Below are 19,312 nucleotides of genomic sequence, written 5' to 3' on the forward strand. Positions count from 1 at the left end.
TTAGAAACTTTGAGTCTTTTGAATCCGTTTAACGATTAATTCTACTCGAGTAATAGCACCCAAAACCATAATTGATCACTCTCTCGTAATTGGCAAGAATACAAAAAGACAATGAAAGAAAGTGTTTTGTGTTGACGAAAAGTTTGTCAAGTAAAGAATAAACACCATTTGAGAGTTTTGAGACTGAGCAGAAGTAGAACACGGCAAAAAATACACTTGGGCCAGACCAATTTCACAGACGCTAAGGATGTTTTCCCTTTTCTCATTCACTACCATTGAGCAACTGTTTTGTACAATGTACATGTATCCTCCTTCCACTTTGTGAACGACCCAACCAAGTGAGTGTTGTGTGGTCAAATGACCAAAAAAACTAGTTCTTTATTGCTGCTACATCACCAAATCATCAGCGGAGTAGTAGTCAGCAATAAGACGGTACATGTAAGACGGGTTGTGTCCTCCCCTGTTAACCAAAACAAACAAGAGACGTGAGAATGGCCAATCTAAAAATCTAATAACTAGAGGAAACCAAATGAGACTTACGTGTCGGTTATAAAGAGACTGACGAGGCTTGGTGGGACGTAATCGAAGGTTGGGTTGACTACTTGAAGAAGGGGAGACCCGGAACCGGATCCAAAATCCAGGCAATCAGAGAATTCACCAAAATCCAACAGTTCAGAAGGAGATCTCAGCTCGTTTAGTAACACCTCCGGATTGTGAGGATAGAGTGGACATAGCTGTTTATTATATATAAAAGCTCTAAGTAAAGTTTTAAGGTTTATGAGAGGAATCACTGGTTTGAACCAAAAAAACAACTTGAAATCAAACCTTGTGACTACCGGCTAGAACCACAAATGGGACTGCGTGCTTTTTTGCTGCCAAAGCAGCCATGTTGACTCCAACAGGTCCTATAACTCCACCATTGGCCATCACTGCATGAGCTCCAATTATAACCTGTGCATTATCACATCATTTGAGATCTATTAGGGACAAGAAAAAAATAGATTTGGGCAGGATTGAACATATACGTACCATGTTCACTCGAGATATCATAGCAAACACTGCAGAGTCAGTGATCACAGTGGTCTGCAGACCTCTAGCTACCAATTCTTTTGCTAATAGATGTCCCTGATACCTAACAATATACAAATAGAGTAGAATTGGAAGGAAGGCAAAACGAAGACATAGCTGCGTTAAATGGTGTGAACGATGGTAATGATGAGACATAGGGGGAAGGAGTCACCAAACCTTGGAGCACCTTCAGCGACAAATACACGAAATGACCTTTTCTTCTCCTTTGCAGCGCACAGAAACTCGAGTACTGTTCTTGAGCTACCCAGGGTTAGAATCACCTCACTGATCAAATAAGTTATCATCAAGAAAAGACATTAACAAACGCGCATTTTGGTCCCCTATCTATTGCATGTTACAGAAAATTAATGGCATAGAGACGAAACGTACTTTTGATGTATGTGCTCAACAGCTTGCTCGGCGATCTGCTCATGACAACCAGCAATCTCGTGGATAAGTTGATTGACTCCTTCAATAACATCATGCTTCAGCTTCCGAGTTATTGAACTTTTGTCGGCAGCTAAACAAAAGTACATCAGACCATTAATATCGACAAGAAATGTAAATAGTTTAGCTGCCAAACAAAAAAAAATAGCCTATGATTCTTCCAAGGTCATTTCAATTAAAGCGAGATGAACGGTGAAACTCCTTCAACCAGACTGTTAAGAATAGAAGTTGATTCCCTTTACTTATCTATGTAAACTCAGCAACACATTCACAGAGGAAGCTAGCAATTTAACCTACCAGAACAAGCAATCCAGGGCTCTTTCTACAGTTACCTAAACTTTCCCAAGCCTAAAAGTCCACATATCGAGACCATATTTGATATTCCTCGATACATCTACTGGAATCCACATCCCACCAGTTACCAAAGAAAACAATGAGTATCAAGCTGTCAAAGAGAACGTAAATTAACTTTATTTTCTTCCCACCATAACGCATCTCTTCATGGCTTATCAAGAACATAACTAAATCAAGCAGCATAATTTTCTAACAAATAAAAATTAGCATTTGTAAAGGAATGGATAAAGGTACATTTACTTTTGCTTTCGGAATCAGCACCGGACGAAGAAGTGTACGGAACCGTCGCAGACTCAGGAGTTCCCTCGAGAAGCGTCTGCAAAGAAGGAGGACGCAACGTACTCCTAGCAGCAGCAGCAACAACCGCCGCAGACATCGCAGGATACCCAATCCCTTTCCCATTAACATCCTCATCGTCATCACTCGCATCCAACAAATCCAACCCCGCCACAGCTGCTGTAGCAAGAGACAGATCCTCCTCCCTTATTATATGCAAAACCCGCCTCACTACATTCCCCACCGCAAGCTCTACACAAAAACCAATAAAAATCATTCCTTTAAAGAGAAACTTCACAGGATGAAAGAAACACAACATACCAACAGGATTAGCAGCGACCAGTTGTCCACCAACGGCTTTCACAGCATCAATAAGAGCTGAAGCTTGGTTTGCATGAGGCACCCGATGATGAGAGATCACTGACCTAAGAAGCTCCACGGTGCATCTCGCTGTAGCTTGTGAGCCCTCAATCTTACTGTATTGAATCAAAATCAGAAAACTCTCTTAATTAACTAACAAAAATGATTTTTTACGAAATTACAAGCCGTTTAAAGAGGATATTACCGTTTCCTGAGCTTGTTAACAAACTCAAGCACCATCGATTGCACGTCCGGCATCTTACTTTAACCCTAATCGAAAACTAAGAGGCGTTAGATTCCATAAACCCTAATCAAGCGCGATTCGCGGCAATAGAGAGATTAAATGAATACGAGGGGAAGGAAAAGAGATGTGGATGTGCTTACCGGTGAGAATGCGACGGTGGCGAACGGTGAGGAGATGAAGTAGAGAGGGAATATTCCGGCGAGAGAGAAACGGAATTGAACAAGAAGACCAGATAGTGAGAAGCGGGGGGTTTAATAGGTCTTAGCGTTTGGGCTGCAAAGACAATGGCCCAATACGAAAGCCTCGTATACTTTAGTTTATATTTGATAAATCAATACAAAATTTCATTTTCAGTTATATTTTTATATAATTCCTCTAATTAATATCATAAAATTTAGATATTAAATTAAGAAAATATTATATTAGTATAATGATAACATTCTCTTATAAATATATTTTTCTTCTTAAAATTTTTCCAACACCAAATATCATTTTATTTTTCTGCAAACATGAATCTAAGCTTTTGAAAGATGACTGTTTAAATTTGATTGGCATATACACGGCAAATAATTTATTCATGTATATAATTCATGGTAATTTCCAGGAAATCACTAAAAAATATTTTTTCAGATGCATTTACGAAGAAGACTATTGAGAAAAGCAGAGGAGAGTGAAAGATGTGTCAACACGTGTCCACTAAGAGATGTCTCCTCCTTCCCGTAATTATTTATATATTATATTTTAAATTTTAAAAACCGAGTATAAATTACTAAAACTGTTAAAAGTTTCACATTCAAATTTTGTGATCTATGATTTAAAACTTTTGTTATGACATGATACAAATAATTAAAAAATAATATAAGTTGAAAGTCTCATTTAATAAGTATCAAAAATAAAATATATATAAATATATGTATCATTTTAAATTGAGAAAAAGACTAGGATAGCACCAAACCAAGTTTTTGTTTCCAAAGTAGCACTCAAGGCTTAAAGTCACAAAAATAGGTTTCATTAAAGAAGTAAATATACACTTATACCGTTTGGGTTAATTAATCCAAACCTTAGGGTTTAGAGTTAAGGGGTGGGGTTTTGGAATTATGATTTAAAATTTTATAAAAAATAAATACTAAAATAAAAAAAAAAATTTAAAACAGTTTCAAAAAGTATTTTTAAATAATAAAAAGAAAATTTGAAAAAAAAAATAAAAAAAAAATTAAAAAAAAAATTCAGAAAAATTTCGAATCTGAAAACATATAATCTGAAACTATAAAAAAAATTATTTTTTTTCATTTTTTATTTTTATTTTATTTATTTTTATTTATTTTTGTTTGTTTATTTAATTTTAAACCAAGTGTATTAGAGATATTTTACCCTTTAATGAATGTCATTTTTGTGACTTTCTCCTTCTAGTGCTATTTTTGAGACATAAACTTCAAAAGGTGCTATTATTGACAATTGCCCTTTTAAATTAAACTATATGCCATATAAAAATAGATAAATATCTTAATTTTAAAATTTACTTTTTTGATAAAAAAATTGAAAAAATATTGACAACTTAATTTTTTTAAATATTATAAATTACTTAAACCAATAATCCCACACTAAAAATTTTGTTATCACTAATTTAGACTTTTTGCTATAACAGATATAAATGATAAAAAAATATGAGTAAAAAGCATCATCTAATAAATATTAATATTAAAATATACCACATATATATGTTCCTATCATTTAGATTTAATTATATATCATATCAAATAGAAAAAGTATATTTTCGATTTATAAAATTTATTTATATGTTCACACCAATTTAATTATATAATTAGTAGATAATAATTTTTTAATTATTCAATATATATATCTATTATTTCATAATATGTTATAAACATATAATATATAAAATAATTTATATATAATGTTCATTCCGCGCAGATCTTAACCTAGTATTCCATTATTATGTGTTCTTGATTTTTCTTTAAATCAAAATTAAGATAAGAACCCCTTTAAAAGCTTGGGATAATCCTGCTCTAAGCAACTTGTTTATTCATTGGCCTAACTTTAATCAACTAACAAAAACACAACTTCTGCTTTATGTCTATTAAAAAGGTGTAAATAAGTAAAGTAATATATATATATATATATATATATATATATATAATTTCTTTGGTTAACTTAAGAAAATGATATGATCTCTTGAGAAATATTACAACATTGTTTTGTAACTATGTGTCACCATGAGAATGAAATTCAGAATTCTTAGAGAAATAGGTTGGTTCATCTTAACTTATACTTTTTATTAAACTAACTATTAATTTGATAAATAGTGTACAAAAAAATATTCTCACACTTTTCTTAAATAAAAGCTACGAAAATGTCTAATATGGTTAACGTATATATGACAATTAATGATTATAAATTTTAAATATTTGATAATAATGTTTGTATCTTAGCTTTTTTTGTTTACTTTATATTATTAAAAGATATTAAACAACCACATTAACCATATAATATAAAAAAAATTTCTTATATCTTATATTTTAAATTTTAAAATGACTATAAATTACTAAAAACGTTAAATGTCTCACACTAAAATATTGTGATCAATGGTTTAACTTTTTTTGGTAATAACAAGATACAAATTATCATAAATCGTATGAATATGAAGTCTCATTTACTAGACATTCATAATATAGAAAAAAATACTTAAATATGATAATTTCGAAATTTGTATTGAAAAAGCATTGAAAACTTATTCAAAAAATTGTACATAAGAAATTTTGTGTTTATCACATGAGTATGAATTCTCAATAATAAATATTTATATTAAATATATTATATATCTATATTCATGTCACTGAAATTTAGTTATATACCATATAAAATAAATAAAATGATTATTTTGATATATGTACTAAAAAAAATATCATAAATAAACAAGATGTACTGTTTTGATTTATTTGTTTAGTCTAATTTAATTATATACATAAGATAATACGTAAATGAATACAAATAAAAAAATAATAGATAAAAAAAATTATTTTTATATCTAACATTCATTCCGCGCAATTGCGTGGATATTAAGCTAGTATAGTTGTATTCGTATAAAGCACTAGATAGAACAACAATCATAGATTTGGCCTAATATATTTTCGGCTGGATTATTTTTGTTTGCAAAATTTTATCTAGTAGAAATTATAGTTGCATCCATAATTTATATATTTTAAGTTTTATATAATTTATTTAATTTTTATTAATTAAACATTTAAAATTAGATGAAAGTAATTATGAAAAACTTCATTTTTAATTTTATTACATGTGTATAATTTTGATTTTAGTCTTAAATTTATAAAATAAAGAGGAACCGTCCATTTGAATAATAAGTTCCTTGTCAATATATTAAGGTGTATAGTTAATATAAGTGTCCAAATTTGATAATATCACACAATACACCAAGTTAAGGTCCAATTGTGTGTTTTTTTATTAATGTTGATAATTCACAGTGAATTTAATAAATATCATATATTTCATTTTGGAATGAAGTGAAAAACAAATGATTTATAAGAAAAAAAAATGTTCCAGATTCTAAATTTGCATGGATGAATGAAAAGTAGAATTCATAAACCCATTAATAATTTAGTTTTTATTTAATTTCCTTGATCATCCCCTGTTTTCATTCCACCCATAGCTATTTTTTTGTTCAACATATATTTTTGAGAATAACTAGTCAATTCCAGCCATTGTTGCCTAAACCACCACATTTTTATTCGGCTATACAGTATACACTAAAGAATTGCCTCAAGAGATTGGCACCAACCAAAGGATCATGAAGATTCTCTTTTCTTTTTGGTTCATATACTTCTATTTTCTTGTTCTTCTGCATTCTCAGTGAGCTTATATGCACCATCTACATACAACTCAGTATCCCACAAAAACGTCCCAAACGCCACAGCTTCCAAAACCAACCGCTTCAGACTCAAATACGATGTCAGAATGGTCTCATCGCTATCCTCCATGCCAAAAAGAGCCAAACATTGCTTCTTTATCAGACTCCTTGCTTCCACTGTCCTTGGTTTGGCACATCTCTGCATTGTCTCGGGGTCGAACCCTGTGATGTAATGTCTCAGATGCTCCTTGGTGGATACTAAGATAGGACCGTTCACATATCCGCTTCCGTGCAGATCCGGTAAGGAACACTCGAGTTGGTGTCTGAGGGAAGCAGATTTCAAGAAGTAACCACACAAGATCGAGGCAACGTATACCTTCGTGAGATGTAGTTTCTGTATCTGTGTTTTCTCATTCAAGCATGAGTTGACACGTAATCCGATGACTGCGTTTACGTGTTCTTTGATGAGCTCAAGGGCATCGCAGCTGTGGATTGACTCCAGCTCCCGGTCTTTCTTAGGCCATGTCTCGAGTCTTCCATTGTGGATGCATCTAGAGAGCTTTGGAGCGAGAGAGACTCCTATCTCAGAGTATTTGTAGAGTATTAACATGTACATTATGTCTTGGACTGCTGTTTTGCAGTAACGTTCCATGAGCTGAGCTATCCTTCTGCCAACCACATATAAAAAATCATGGAATTAGGGTTAGTAGGGGAAGGCAAAACCATCAACACACAAAGTATAAGATGGCTTGTGTTGCAAGTTAAGCTTAACAAAGAGCTCCAAAACCAGCAGTGTTAAAAATGGCTAAGTAAATCAATACATCTGAATAAAAAAATCCATTCCAAGAAGAGTTTCACAAGAAAACTTAGCTAACTAGAAACATGAGAGGAGCTTAAATAGGCAAACCAACCTTATCAAGCACTAAAAACAAAACTTGCTTTACAAGTAATACTTATATTTTATATTTATTACTTTTTATTATTTTTTAATAATTAGAATAAGTTAAGTTTAACGACCTGTGGAGAGAAGCTTCATCGGAACCAGAGCTGAGAGACATACGAGCTAAAGCAGCTTCACGGTTATCTGCCAGTAACCTGAGCTCATCAGCAGCAGCATAGTGAAAGAGGTGCCGCTTGTTTAGCAACAGGCGTATCAGAAACCTCCCCTGCGACGTTCGGGGTTTAAGCGGCGCGTTAAGGCTGCTTCCAGGCCAGTAGCTGTTCTGTCCCGCCGTGGCAACCATGACCATCGGTCTATACTGGACCTTGCGCATCTCAGGAAGTACAAAGCCGCTTCTATCGCCTCTCTGTCTCCTCGAACGAGTCGAGAGAAACGAGAGAGACGCTTGATTAGAGAGGCAACTATCCATGAAAGAGCCTGTAGTTGAGAAAGAGGGAGAAGATTGTTTAGAGGAATTGCGGGGGAAGTGGCGAATATATAAACGTATGAGAGATTTCTTTTAATATTTCTGTCCATTATAAACTTTATAAAAATTAACTGGTACTTTCTTTGTACTTCTTTAGACAATGTCCAATGAAGTGTTCTTCACATAGAGTTCTCAACTTAAATATATGTGTAAATTACGTAGCATAATAGTATTTAACAATATATATTTCAAATTCATGATATTAGATACTTCGAAGGGGATTTTCATAAATTTGAGATACTCAACATAATTAACATACTATTAATTTATTTATGTTTTTGAGAAACCAGCACTAGATATCTTCAATGAGTATGTTCTTAAGTCGTTTTTGTGATTATTGAATTACCTCCAACTCGACAAGTGGATAGATGTCAAATTGCTTTATTCTAAGTAATTATTCATCATACATAAATCTTATTTTGGGTTTGAAAAAAAATATATATTTGAAGAAATTAGAAAGACATGGCGAAACTTCAAATGCAATTTGTTTCTAAAAATAATCTTGAAGTTTCTAGGAAATTTATATCAGAAATACTATCCCTTTCTTACGCAGTAAATCTCCAGGGCCGTCTCAAATTAATTTTAGGCCTTGTTCAAAAAAAAATATTAATCGTACATTTTATTACGTAATTTTAAAATTTAATAACTTTATCTGATTTTTTTAAATTATAAGTTCTAAATTTAGCATTATATCTAAAATTTTAAAGTTTCTTACCATAGTTTATTTATATATTTTAAAAAATCCTTAAATTTTTTATTTTTATATTTCTGGGCCCTGTTCAACCGCTCTATTTGCGCGTGCTGTTAGACGGCCCTGTAAATCTCTATGATTGATCCACTTACTAATATAAAATAGAAAGACATGGAGAAACTTTCAAGATTCATAGATTCAAATGAACTTAGGGAAAGCATCAAAGAATAACACTGGATTATTAGTTGACGAAAAAACTAATAATTTTTAGAAACAAGCTAGACTCTTTCTCTCTCAACTAGAATAATTGTTTCCGAATCGTATAGCTTATGAAGTCTATGAATTAATTGTACAAATTTCATTATCAAGGTAGTTAGGTGGTTGATATTTTCATATACAGAGCCATAGATTAAAAATTTATAGTGGGTCTTCCGGTCTAGATTGACACATGATTTCAGATTATTGACGATCATCTAATACATATTTAAGATGTTTCGTCATTTTTTTGTCTTTTAATATTATGGAGTTATGACATCGTCATTTTTTTGTCTTTTAATATTATGGAGTTATTAGACCTCTTCGTGTTTCATAAAGTCAGCTTATATACAAAACACATCCAATTTCTTAACTACATTCACACTTAGCACATTTGTTTTGGTAACATCACTTGGAACAATTTGATTATCTTACTAATAAAATTATTTCTAGTGTAAGTTTACAAGCATTACCTCTTCTCAACTTGAAACGCAATTTGAATATCAATACTAGAAGCAAAAATTTCTCATAATGGCCTTGTAAACTGAAGGTTATGAACTCGAAATCTTTGTACCAAACTAACAGCAAACCACCACCTTATGTTAAACCTACATTTATTTCTAGTGGCCGATTAGATGGTTTAACTTTATCCTTAAACCGTCTTCTAGATTAATTTAAAATCGTTAAATGAGGAGAATCGAGTATGTGAGAAAAATGAAAAAGATAGAATATACACATCACGCATGATGAAAAGAAAATGCATGATGTCTGGAATATCATGGTTCAATAGTAAAGATGGACTTCTTCATGCACTTAGGTTGTGAGTTCAAATTCTGCTGAAGAGAACTACTGCATGATGTCTTTGGATACACATAGGTATAAGCTCTTACTTTCGGGTCATTTTGAAAGTCCGGTGCATGCCTATCCATAGGTCACATGCCCCTAAAAGATTAGAACTGAGTCTCTTTGAACTTAGGATTTATTCCTGAGTTATCAAAAAAACAATATAATTGATCCAGTTTGAGTGTTTAGCAGTGGGTGTGCATTATAGAAAGAGAAATTGCACCCAATAATTCAACAAAAAACCAAAATTAACAAACTAACCAAAATCACATTCTCTTTCTTCTTTTCTCTTCCTATCTCTCTCTAGCCTCTTTCTAAAAATCTAATTTTGATTTTTGTTTTGGTTATTTCACAAATAACCTCAATAAAGAAATATGTTACCTCGTTCCAAGAGAAAAAAAAAAGGAAATATGCTGCCTGGCAGTCGTGTAATCAGCTAGGCCTTCAACTTCTAAGCCCATTAACTAACGGGTTCCATCCATCCATCCACAGCTGATAATTAAAACGGGTCAGTCCTCGTAAAAATTGTTTATAAGTTATCATCACAATTCACAAGTCAAGTAATTTAAAACAAAACTCATATATTATAGTTGTACAAACACCTTAGTTCAATGTGGTTGATCAAATGTTGATATCTCTATACCTAATGTACGTTTTGATTCCCATATTGCATTATGTCTTCTAAGACTATAGATGCAGTTTTTTGGAAACTCCAACATATTATAAGTATAATTGTTCATCGTTAATGTATAGCATGTGAAATTATTGATTTCATGTGGTTTAATAGAATTTTCTATTGTGACTTTGTGCATCGAAAGAGAAATATCGTCGCATTTCGAGTCATTCCTGATTGCATGCTCTACAAGTAATTACATTCTATTCATATGTTTTAGACTTTGGAACGTTATTAATAATAAGATAAAATCACTTACTTATCATGATCATGTACACATACGGTAGGGAAAAACAATTATCCTAGTTTAATAGTTGATCATAGTGTTCGTGTGTTTTCACCATTGACCTAATGATGAACATTTACATATGATTGAATAACAATAGAAAAATCTTCACACAACGCTGCATATTATGAACAATATATAATCGCTGGATATGTTGTAGATATGTTATAAGAGATAAATACTATTTTTGTTCAAATGTTGAGGTTCTTAGAAAACATGCATGGTTTGCTAATATAGATCGCTCAATCTATAAAATTAGGTCTTTTTGTTTGTTGCAAATGTACTTTTTATATTACATTATAAACAATACGATGTTGCCCCTAAAATTATAAACAACACGATTTAGAAACTGTGCTTTCTATAGGTTAATATATAGACATGTTGAAGAGTTTTTGTGTGTATTATTAAATATTAATCCCTAATATGTGATGCTAAAACTAGCAGAATACGATCCCTATTAAAAAAAGGACATAACATTAATAACAAAAAATCCCTTGACCCTTCGCATTCAAATAAGATTTGAATATTATATCATTAAATGGATTTATGTCATTTAAAAAAAAATGATACTACTATATTGCAACCTGCATGAGACAACAAGCAGAAACAGACCCAAAACCCACTTGTCACGTTCTTGTTCTTATAAAAAAATAATGTTGTTCTTTACCTCATTTAGAGAACTCTTCACACCTCCCAAATTCCAACTTTTTCTTCAAGTAAATTAAATAAAAGCTCTTTTGTCTATAGTCTCATTAAACTGCATGCATCTCGATATACAAACTCGGTGGGTGTGGTAGCCTAGTAATAATTTAAAGAAAATGGTTTTGCTATGTCCATGTTTTAAACCTCTTAAGGACATAATTGTTTATACGGGAAGTCCTAAAAATTAAATTTAAAACACTAATTGATTTACTGAATATCTGGAACTCCTATAATCTCCAAAAAAACTAAAGTGAAAACCTTAATCTCCACAATTGTATCATGTAACTCAGTATTCTAACTATGTTTTGGAACCTTCATCCTTGGAAAAAAATATTTAACTGCATCAATTGAGTTAACATTGGATGTTCTCTTGTTACACTTTGCTGGTTCTGAGCTCCATGTTGTTCCAACTTGTTCAATTCTTGTATGTAAAGACAGCAATGCCGTGGAAGACGTTAATGACCGAGACTAACAAAACAAATACTCAAACAGCATTCACGGTGTAAAAGATATCGATAGAAGTCCACAATCCGAAATGAGTCGGACTGTTTTGTGCTCTTTGATGCATGCTTACAATGCCTTTATTTTATAACTACTAGGTCCTTGTCCGCGCTACGCGCGGATAATATTTTGATTTTTTTTTTCATATTTTTGTACTATTATGTCAATTGTTTAGTTTTATAAAATGTTATGTTTTCACTGTAAATTTGAAATTAAAAATCTAATTTTTCCTTACTGTAAAGTAAGTTAATTTTTTTGAATCTTACCACAACACATTATACACAAAGAGAATATAGTTGGTCTTTATATTCTTATTTGGTGTAATATTTAAAATTTTGATGGTTTGTTTAAATAGTGTTTTTAAATTATATATTTTAGGATTGATTTTCGTGACTATATTCTATAATTGTCTAAAAAAATTGTTTGTCTCATATAGACATTCACATAAATATGGACTTCTGATAAATTTGTTCACTGGGATATTTAGTTTCACTTTCAACTTTATTCTTTTTTTGGCACCTTCATGCTAGCTTGTGGGGCTAGCCAACTTAGTGCAAAAGGGTTTACAAAAGCTGATCGAGATGCGTGTGATCGGACACCTTTTGCTAGGCTATTCGTACGGAATTTTAAAGATCTAGGAATATAAGAAATAGAAAGTTCAGAAAATTCTTTGGATACAGCCTGTATTTTGTCGAGCTCCGAGTCCAACGCAGGCTAATCTTCCTCCTTTTGAATGAGTATAACCAGTTGTTCACAGTCGATTGAAAGACCATTTCTCTGTGTCCAAACTTCAGTATCACTTGCATTGCCCATAGTAAACCTTCAGCTTCCCCTTGCAGTGGTGATTTGGTGCGTGTATATCGGCCCTTGCTCCAAACAGCAATGGAAAGTCACCATCCATTAACACAAAGCCAAGTCCATATATGTCTCTTTCATTTATCCAGGATGTCTAGCAGGAGCGTTTCTTTACGGAGGAACAGTTGTGTCCGTTACCTCAACTCCCATATCAATCTCCATAATCTCGTCTATACGTTGAGCTATCCTCCAACACTTTGCTTCAATTTTATTCGCTAATGGGAAAGACATAATTCTTACGACACTATTAATGATTGTTTTTTTTGTAACACCGATACGGTAAACTTATGTTTTATTTAACAAAACTCTTATTTTAATTTTGTATTAAAGAATCAATCATATTTTATATTATCCATAATTTTAGTAAATTTGCTTATTTGTCATGTTTTTATTAGGTTTTAGCTAAATTATTGATTTATTATTTATTTTTAGCTAAGTCACTAATTTATTAATTTAAAAAATACCCTTAATTAATATTATATATATATATTAAAAATGAATTTTATTTTAATAATATTAAATTTCTATTTTATATTAAAATTTAGTTAGTTTTTCTTATTTGTCATATTTTATTAGGTTTTAGACGTTTAGATAGGTTATTGATTTATTATTAATTTCTAACTGATTCGCTAATGTGTTAATTAAAACAATACCCTTAATGAATTTTATATATAATTATAAACGAATTTTATTTTAATCATATAAAATTTATATGTTATATTAATATTAAATATTTGATTCTAAAATAATATAATAAAATTATAAAAAATTTAAAAATAAGATAATTCTTATATATATTTTGTTGCTATCTGAAAACAATATTTTATTATAGAAGTTAAAAAGATATAAAAAATATAATTAAATATTATTCAAGAAAAAAACATTTATATAAATATATTTTCAAAACTATTTCTAAGATATGAGTGTTTTAAAAAATTTAATATAGGATATTTAGAACACGGGATTATGCTTATGAGAGAGTGGCTCGGGAGTGAGCTAGGAGATGAGTCTAATGGGCTGCGAATTGTTGAATTTTTTTTTAATTGCAAGCCCACTTCGTGATGACTTGGCATATTGGTTGGTCCTGAATATTTGTGCACATGTGGATAGGCTTAGGAATCAATAATTTAGCTCCTTTTATATAGTAGGATAACTCTTAGTTAGCCTCAAATAGGAAATTGTTTGTTTCCTAATACCGTGGAGTATATAATTATTCTTCATATCCACCAATAAAGAGGGCGGTCTTTAATTGACTTCGGATAATTAATTATGCTTTGGCTTGAACGAGTTTCTCCGTTTATTAAATACTTAAAATTACGAATACGTTGCTAGTAACTTGCTACAACTTTCCCTTTCACGAAGAGCCAAATAAATGGATTAGGTGAAGAAAACAGGATAGGGGAGACAAATGTAAAAGGCTCTTTGCTTGGTTCTTGGCCCTACGCTTCCTTTCTCAATCAACAATCTCAAGGACCTCTATGTGCCCTACCATAATCATATTCACATTTTTCTTGTTGTCACGCGTCCTCATTTCCTCTATTTTCTTTTGTTCTAGATAATTCTTCTTTCATACCATCCAATTTGTTTGTAGTTTTTGAATCAACAAACTGATAGTTTTATCACAACCCGTCTATCTTTTGGTTTCCTTCATGGACTGAAAACTGAAATCTAAACAAATCTAGAATTTGCTGAATGATAGTGTTCTAATTAACATCAAAATATTGACTGTGTAGACATGGAAACCATAAAAATTGGATGTATCTCAGAAGTTCATTCTCTTATCATTCATTTGATTTAAAAAAAAATATATAATTTCCTGATGTTTCAGAAATTTGAGATTTTTTTCTGGTCAGCTGGAATTTAAAGTAACATATATGCACTATTTTAAAAATCAAATCAGACAAGATTTGATTTATTTTTCTCAGTCAGATCGAATCAGGCGTAGCATGGGTCATGAAGTTGTTGCTTCTACATATATACTTTACATAAAATTTCTTTCCTTGAAATAAGGATTTTTTTAGTTGGTGTTTTTTTTTTCAATAAACTTGTATGTCGATGATTATCTTAATTACAATATTCTGGCAAAAAAATATTTATTAAAAAAGCATATCAATATCTAATGAACAAATTGTGACGTGTGGATGTCAAATACATGAGAAACCGTAAGCCGTAATTCAGTAAATGTGAAAGACCAATAAATGGACACTGAACATACAATAGTTAATGATATCCATTAGTTTGATTTGTCGAACCTAACATATATGCTTGTCGTTCTATGTATTATCCTCACAAACTACATTGCCATGAATGTTACTACTAATTGAACCCTTCATCATTAGTAAACTAAAACCAATTACGTGCAAACTATATTGGTAAGAGTAAGACCTTGCAGCCTAGTAGATTTTAACAGGGAAAAATGTATGACATCGACAAAAACACCGCATAGGTTTGAAGTTTTACCCAAGACTGTTAAAAATAATAATAACAAAAGCGTGTAAAATGTAAATTTAAGAACGAGAATAAACCCTAGATACTTGTTGTCCGTTGGGATATGCCAACCTTTGCCTAACTCATCCGGCCAAAAGTCGTGATGCTTACTAACCAAGAAGTGGTATATCCTCCGGTTCTACCTTGATCCCACCTTTAACGTGTCTACTTATAGTATGTGCTTGCATTTGATTATTTTCTTATTATTCTCTATCAAAAACTAATATAAATAACGTTGGCTTCTCTTCGAATATTCGCAGGGCAACTCATCTCTCTCTCTCTCTTCACGTTTTCACGCATTTTTTGTTCTTGAAAGTAGAGTTCTCTTCTTTTATAAAAACTCGTCTCCTCCGAGAGAGATTTTAATACACACATACATAGGGTTACTAAGAAATGAGTTTCTCGAGAGCAAAACGTGTTACCGATCCACTCCCGGACGAGGCTAGGGCTCGGCTCGTAGGATGCAGCTTTAGCAGCGGCAGCGAACATACCGGCGACGAAGACTATGACGATGATTCCCCTTGTCTGTCCGAACTAGTCCAAGGGTTCTTGGAAGATGAAGTTAATCAGACCGTTCACGATGAGTCACGCTGGTGTGATAATGACTCTGACTCAGACTCATCTTCTGACTCGGAACGTGCTGACCTCCCAGATTATGCCGACGATATTGCGAAAATCTTAAGGAACTCTCTCAGGGAAGATAACTACGGAAGAATGGTCTTGTTTCACGTGGCGAAAGCCATGGAAATGCTGTCGTCTTCACGATCTGATCAAGAACAGCGTGCCGTTTTGCGACGTAAGCTCATGTCTCTTCTTAGAGAGCTCGGACACAATGCGGCGATCTGCAAAACTAAATGGAAATCCTCCGGCGGAGGTTTTACTGCCGGTAACCACGAATTTATCGACGTCGTTTACATACCCACAGCCACGTCATCTCAAACCGTACGTTACATCGTCGATATAGATTTCAAGTCGCACTTCCAGGTGGCTAGACCAACGGTACAGTACGCGCGTGTTCTCCAATCACTTCCGACAATTTTTGTCGGGCGAGGGGAAGATCTAAAGCGGATCTTAAGGCTCGTGTGCGATGCGGCAAGGATATCCCTTAAGAGCTGTGGCCTCACGCTTCCGCCGTGGAGAAAAAATCGCTACATTCAGACGCGGTGGCTTGGTTCATATAAACGCACCGTCAACTTGACGCCGTCGTCTTCTCGGGCCGCTAACACTGTCATGTGTCGTGCCATCGGTTTCGATAACGCCGTCGGTGGCGGTGGCAGCCGTCTTTTTGTGCGGACTCGATAAAATTAAAGGATAAAAGCCACGTGTCATTTTATATATCGACATTTTCCGAGAGAATGAATAATATTTCATTAGTTTAGAATTTTCTCCTCTAAAATTATTTTAAAAAATGTAAGAGAAACAAACAAATTAAAGCCAAAAAATCCAGATTATACGAAGAATAAAAAATTTGACGCGGAAAATTGACATTGTGAAGAAAATCACAAATACGAGTAATTATCGGGTGTGACAGGGACCAGATATGATAATATCTTATGATAGCCGTCGGATCTCATTCAATAGTCAGATCCAAAGGTAGTAAAGTAAAAAAAGATAGATATCATGGACATGGAGATTACATTGGATAATATTTTATTTTGATGATGTGTTGACGTGGCAATAACACGTAACGTAGTTCTCATGTACATTGAATGTGACTTGGCGTAAGAAGTCTTGTCAAGGTCTAGGCGCATGGGTCTGTCGTGTAGTATCGACCACACCTGATAAGCGCCTCAGTAGACAGAACAAAAGTTGGATAATAAAAAAAATTAGAGCACGTGGAATAAGATAAGGTTTATCTATATTTTAACATTTGTTTTTATTCTCTTGAAAAATGCGAATATTCGTTTTTTTTTCTTTTCAGACCAGCCATTTTGTTATCCACAACTGACCTAACCCTTTTGTCCCGATATTAATTGCGATTCTATCCACCATGAGGTGAACGAGTCATTTATATAGCTTGGTCGGAATTGATCTCATCTACTCAATGATAATAATTAATGTTTATTGATATAGCAAGACAAATTTTGGAAAGTTGGTAATTTTTTATATTAGTATATCTACCTATTACATGTTGATATAAATGAGTGTCTCTTGATTTATAGTGAAAAATATGGTGTCAGCGATTAATATTATTTGGATTCGTAAAAGTTAACTTGCAATATTCGTTCATTTTTTTTGTATTATGATGTTGAGTTATTTTCCGAGTGTGAAAAGTTTTGCCCTGTCCTCCCCCGCTCCCCTCCAAAACTCTTGTCTTGAGAGTTGAGATCATACAAGTCTGCTTGTTGGTTGTTTTCCCCGAAGGAGCAAATGACACCACCTGAAAATCACGTGAACAGTAAGCTTAGTGGCAAAGAATGAATTGGGTTTTACTGACATATCAATAGATGTAGTGATGATATGATGATCATATCTTCATATATATTTTGGGGTGGCTTGCGAGGGTTTTAACTGACTACATAAAAAAATGGTAGATGAACATTATCACTAGCATATTTCCCGAAGAAGCAAATGGCACCACTTGAAAATCACGTGGACAGTAAGCTTAGCGGCAAAGAATGAATTGGGTTTTACTGACATATCAATAGATGTAGTGATGATATGATCATCATCATATCTACATATATATTTTGGGGTGGCTTGCGAGGGTTTTAATTGACTACATAAACAAATGGTAGATGAACATTATCACAAGCATATAATACTAATACAACTTTTGGTCAAGATTAGTAAACATTGTCACAATACATATCCTATCACGCACATAGAGACATGTTGTTACAAGATACGAGCTCTAGTTAAGATTTCTGATATTTCTTAGCCATAATCAATTCTGTAAATATAATCTAACGTATACATTCCTCTCGGTTATCTACCTCTTAAAGGCGTAAACAGTACTGTAGGATATGTGTGTGGCCGAAAAGGAAAAAGAAAAAATGGCCTTTGGAGAAGGAAAGAGAACTTGAAGTGGCCCAACGAGGGAAGGGGCAGTCAAGCTTTGGGGTCTCTCCCCCACGTTTTTATTTTGCCAATTGTCTCTTCGAATCGCCTCGCCTTCTATACTATATTCTGTGCCTCCTTATTTATTGTATTTGTTTCTTAGTATTATTTATTGTATTTCGAATGATTCTCTTAGGAAACAAACGAAAGAGAGATGGATATATTGTCTATGGCAACAAAATCTTATATTTTTATTAAATAGTCAATGTAAATAAGTTCCACTCAACACTTGTATTATACAACACAGCCAAACCCTATTATGATACATGTGTTGTCCTGAAAAAAGAAGGAAAATAACTTAGAATAATAGTTGGATTTTAATTCTTTTAGTACTTAATAGTCTACAAAACATTGAATTAGTTTGTGACTAAATTATAGACGAGTACATTTATACAGTGCACACACATTTTAAATAAAGTTACAATTTTAATAGAATCAGGCACATGATAGTTTTTAATATGTTTTCTTGCACTTTTCAGTTCTTTTTCTTTTTCAATGTTCAAAGTTTAGAAGTGGACCGTCCTATACTCCATGAACCAAGGGTGCCGGCTGCCATAAATATTTAAGTTGTTACAATTGGCCAGTGGCTTCAACCGGTTTTGCCCATACCGACACTTGCATACAGACATATCAGATGTTGTGCGTTGAACGCTTTTAAACCACTAAATGTATTACATTAATTTGTGCCAAAATAAACTATTAGGTATGTAATGTGGAATACGAAAACTAAGGTTAATATCTGATTATTCAGTCGTGAGGCGTTTAATTCGTCTTCCATCCACTCGAAGGAGACATGTGGATTCAATATACTACGTATGGGATCGAGTTTGCTTAAACTAGCAAATGGGCCTCGAGGTCAAGTTTGTAACCTTGTTAGGGCTTCCTAATCCTCCAAACTAT

The 19,312-nt window shown here is 32.8% G+C and overlaps 3 protein-coding genes across 6 annotated transcripts; 1 reads left to right on the forward strand and 2 right to left on the reverse strand.

Annotated features, from left to right (window-relative positions):
* Window positions 1-53: 53 nt before the first annotated feature.
* LOC125601820 (translation initiation factor eIF-2B subunit beta-like) lies at window positions 54-3,072 on the reverse strand. Of its 4 annotated transcripts, none has more exons than XM_048773820.1 (10): window positions 2,890-3,072; window positions 2,711-2,775; window positions 2,467-2,621; window positions 2,104-2,397; window positions 1,459-1,588; window positions 1,246-1,353; window positions 1,030-1,132; window positions 826-951; window positions 541-734; window positions 54-460 (listed from the first exon to the last, which is right to left on the reverse strand). In XM_048773820.1, exons 2-10 carry the CDS (start codon window positions 2,761-2,763, stop codon window positions 388-390), a joined length of 1,236 nt encoding a protein of 411 aa, XP_048629777.1. In that variant the 5' UTR covers window positions 2,764-2,775; window positions 2,890-3,072; the 3' UTR covers window positions 54-387. The 4 variants fall into 4 exon arrangements, with proteins under 4 accessions (XP_048629777.1, XP_048629779.1, XP_048629778.1 ...); XM_048773822.1 differs by having other exon boundaries at window positions 2,110-2,397; window positions 2,890-3,071; XM_048773821.1 differs by having other exon boundaries at window positions 2,711-2,786; window positions 2,890-2,979.
* Window positions 3,073-5,831: 2,759 nt separating this feature from the next.
* LOC125601815 (UV-B-induced protein At3g17800, chloroplastic-like) lies at window positions 5,832-8,609 on the reverse strand. The gene is made up of 2 exons (XM_048773813.1): window positions 7,650-8,609; window positions 5,832-7,300 (listed from the first exon to the last, which is right to left on the reverse strand). The coding sequence occupies exons 1-2, from the start codon at window positions 8,000-8,002 to the stop codon at window positions 6,598-6,600; spliced, it is 1,056 nt and encodes a 351-aa protein (XP_048629770.1). The 5' UTR covers window positions 8,003-8,609; the 3' UTR covers window positions 5,832-6,597.
* Window positions 8,610-15,450: 6,841 nt separating this feature from the next.
* On the forward strand, window positions 15,451-16,733 carry LOC125601810. Its single transcript, XM_048773807.1, has one exon. It carries the CDS (start codon window positions 15,746-15,748, stop codon window positions 16,652-16,654), a length of 909 nt encoding a protein of 302 aa, XP_048629764.1. The 5' UTR covers window positions 15,451-15,745; the 3' UTR covers window positions 16,655-16,733.
* The last annotated feature ends 2,579 nt before the right edge of the window (window positions 16,734-19,312 follow it).

Source organism: Brassica napus, unplaced genomic scaffold (assembly GCF_020379485.1).
Source record: "Brassica napus cultivar Da-Ae unplaced genomic scaffold, Da-Ae ScsIHWf_2660;HRSCAF=3417, whole genome shotgun sequence".
Classification (NCBI taxonomy): domain Eukaryota; kingdom Viridiplantae; phylum Streptophyta; class Magnoliopsida; order Brassicales; family Brassicaceae; genus Brassica; species Brassica napus.

Excerpts from the sequence above, each read along its gene's own strand:
- LOC125601810 (XM_048773807.1), top strand. The coding sequence starts at position 15,746 with ATGAGTTTCTCGAGAGCAAAACGTGTTACCGATCCACTCCCGGACGAG.
- LOC125601820 (XM_048773820.1), bottom strand. The coding sequence starts at position 2,763 with ATGCCGGACGTGCAATCGATGGTGCTTGAGTTTGTTAACAAGCTCAGG. Across the intron at positions 2,622-2,710 it reads GTTAACAAGCTCAGGAAACG|TAAGATTGAGGGCTCACAAG; the intron begins GTAATATCCTCT and ends GATTCAATACAG. Across the intron at positions 461-540 it reads AGTCTCTTTATAACCGACAC|GGGAGGACACAACCCGTCTT; the intron begins GTAAGTCTCATT and ends TTTGGTTAACAG.
- LOC125601815 (XM_048773813.1), bottom strand. The coding sequence starts at position 8,002 with ATGGATAGTTGCCTCTCTAATCAAGCGTCTCTCTCGTTTCTCTCGACT. Across the intron at positions 7,301-7,649 it reads GATGAAGCTTCTCTCCACAG|AAGGATAGCTCAGCTCATGG; the intron begins GTCGTTAAACTT and ends TGTGGTTGGCAG.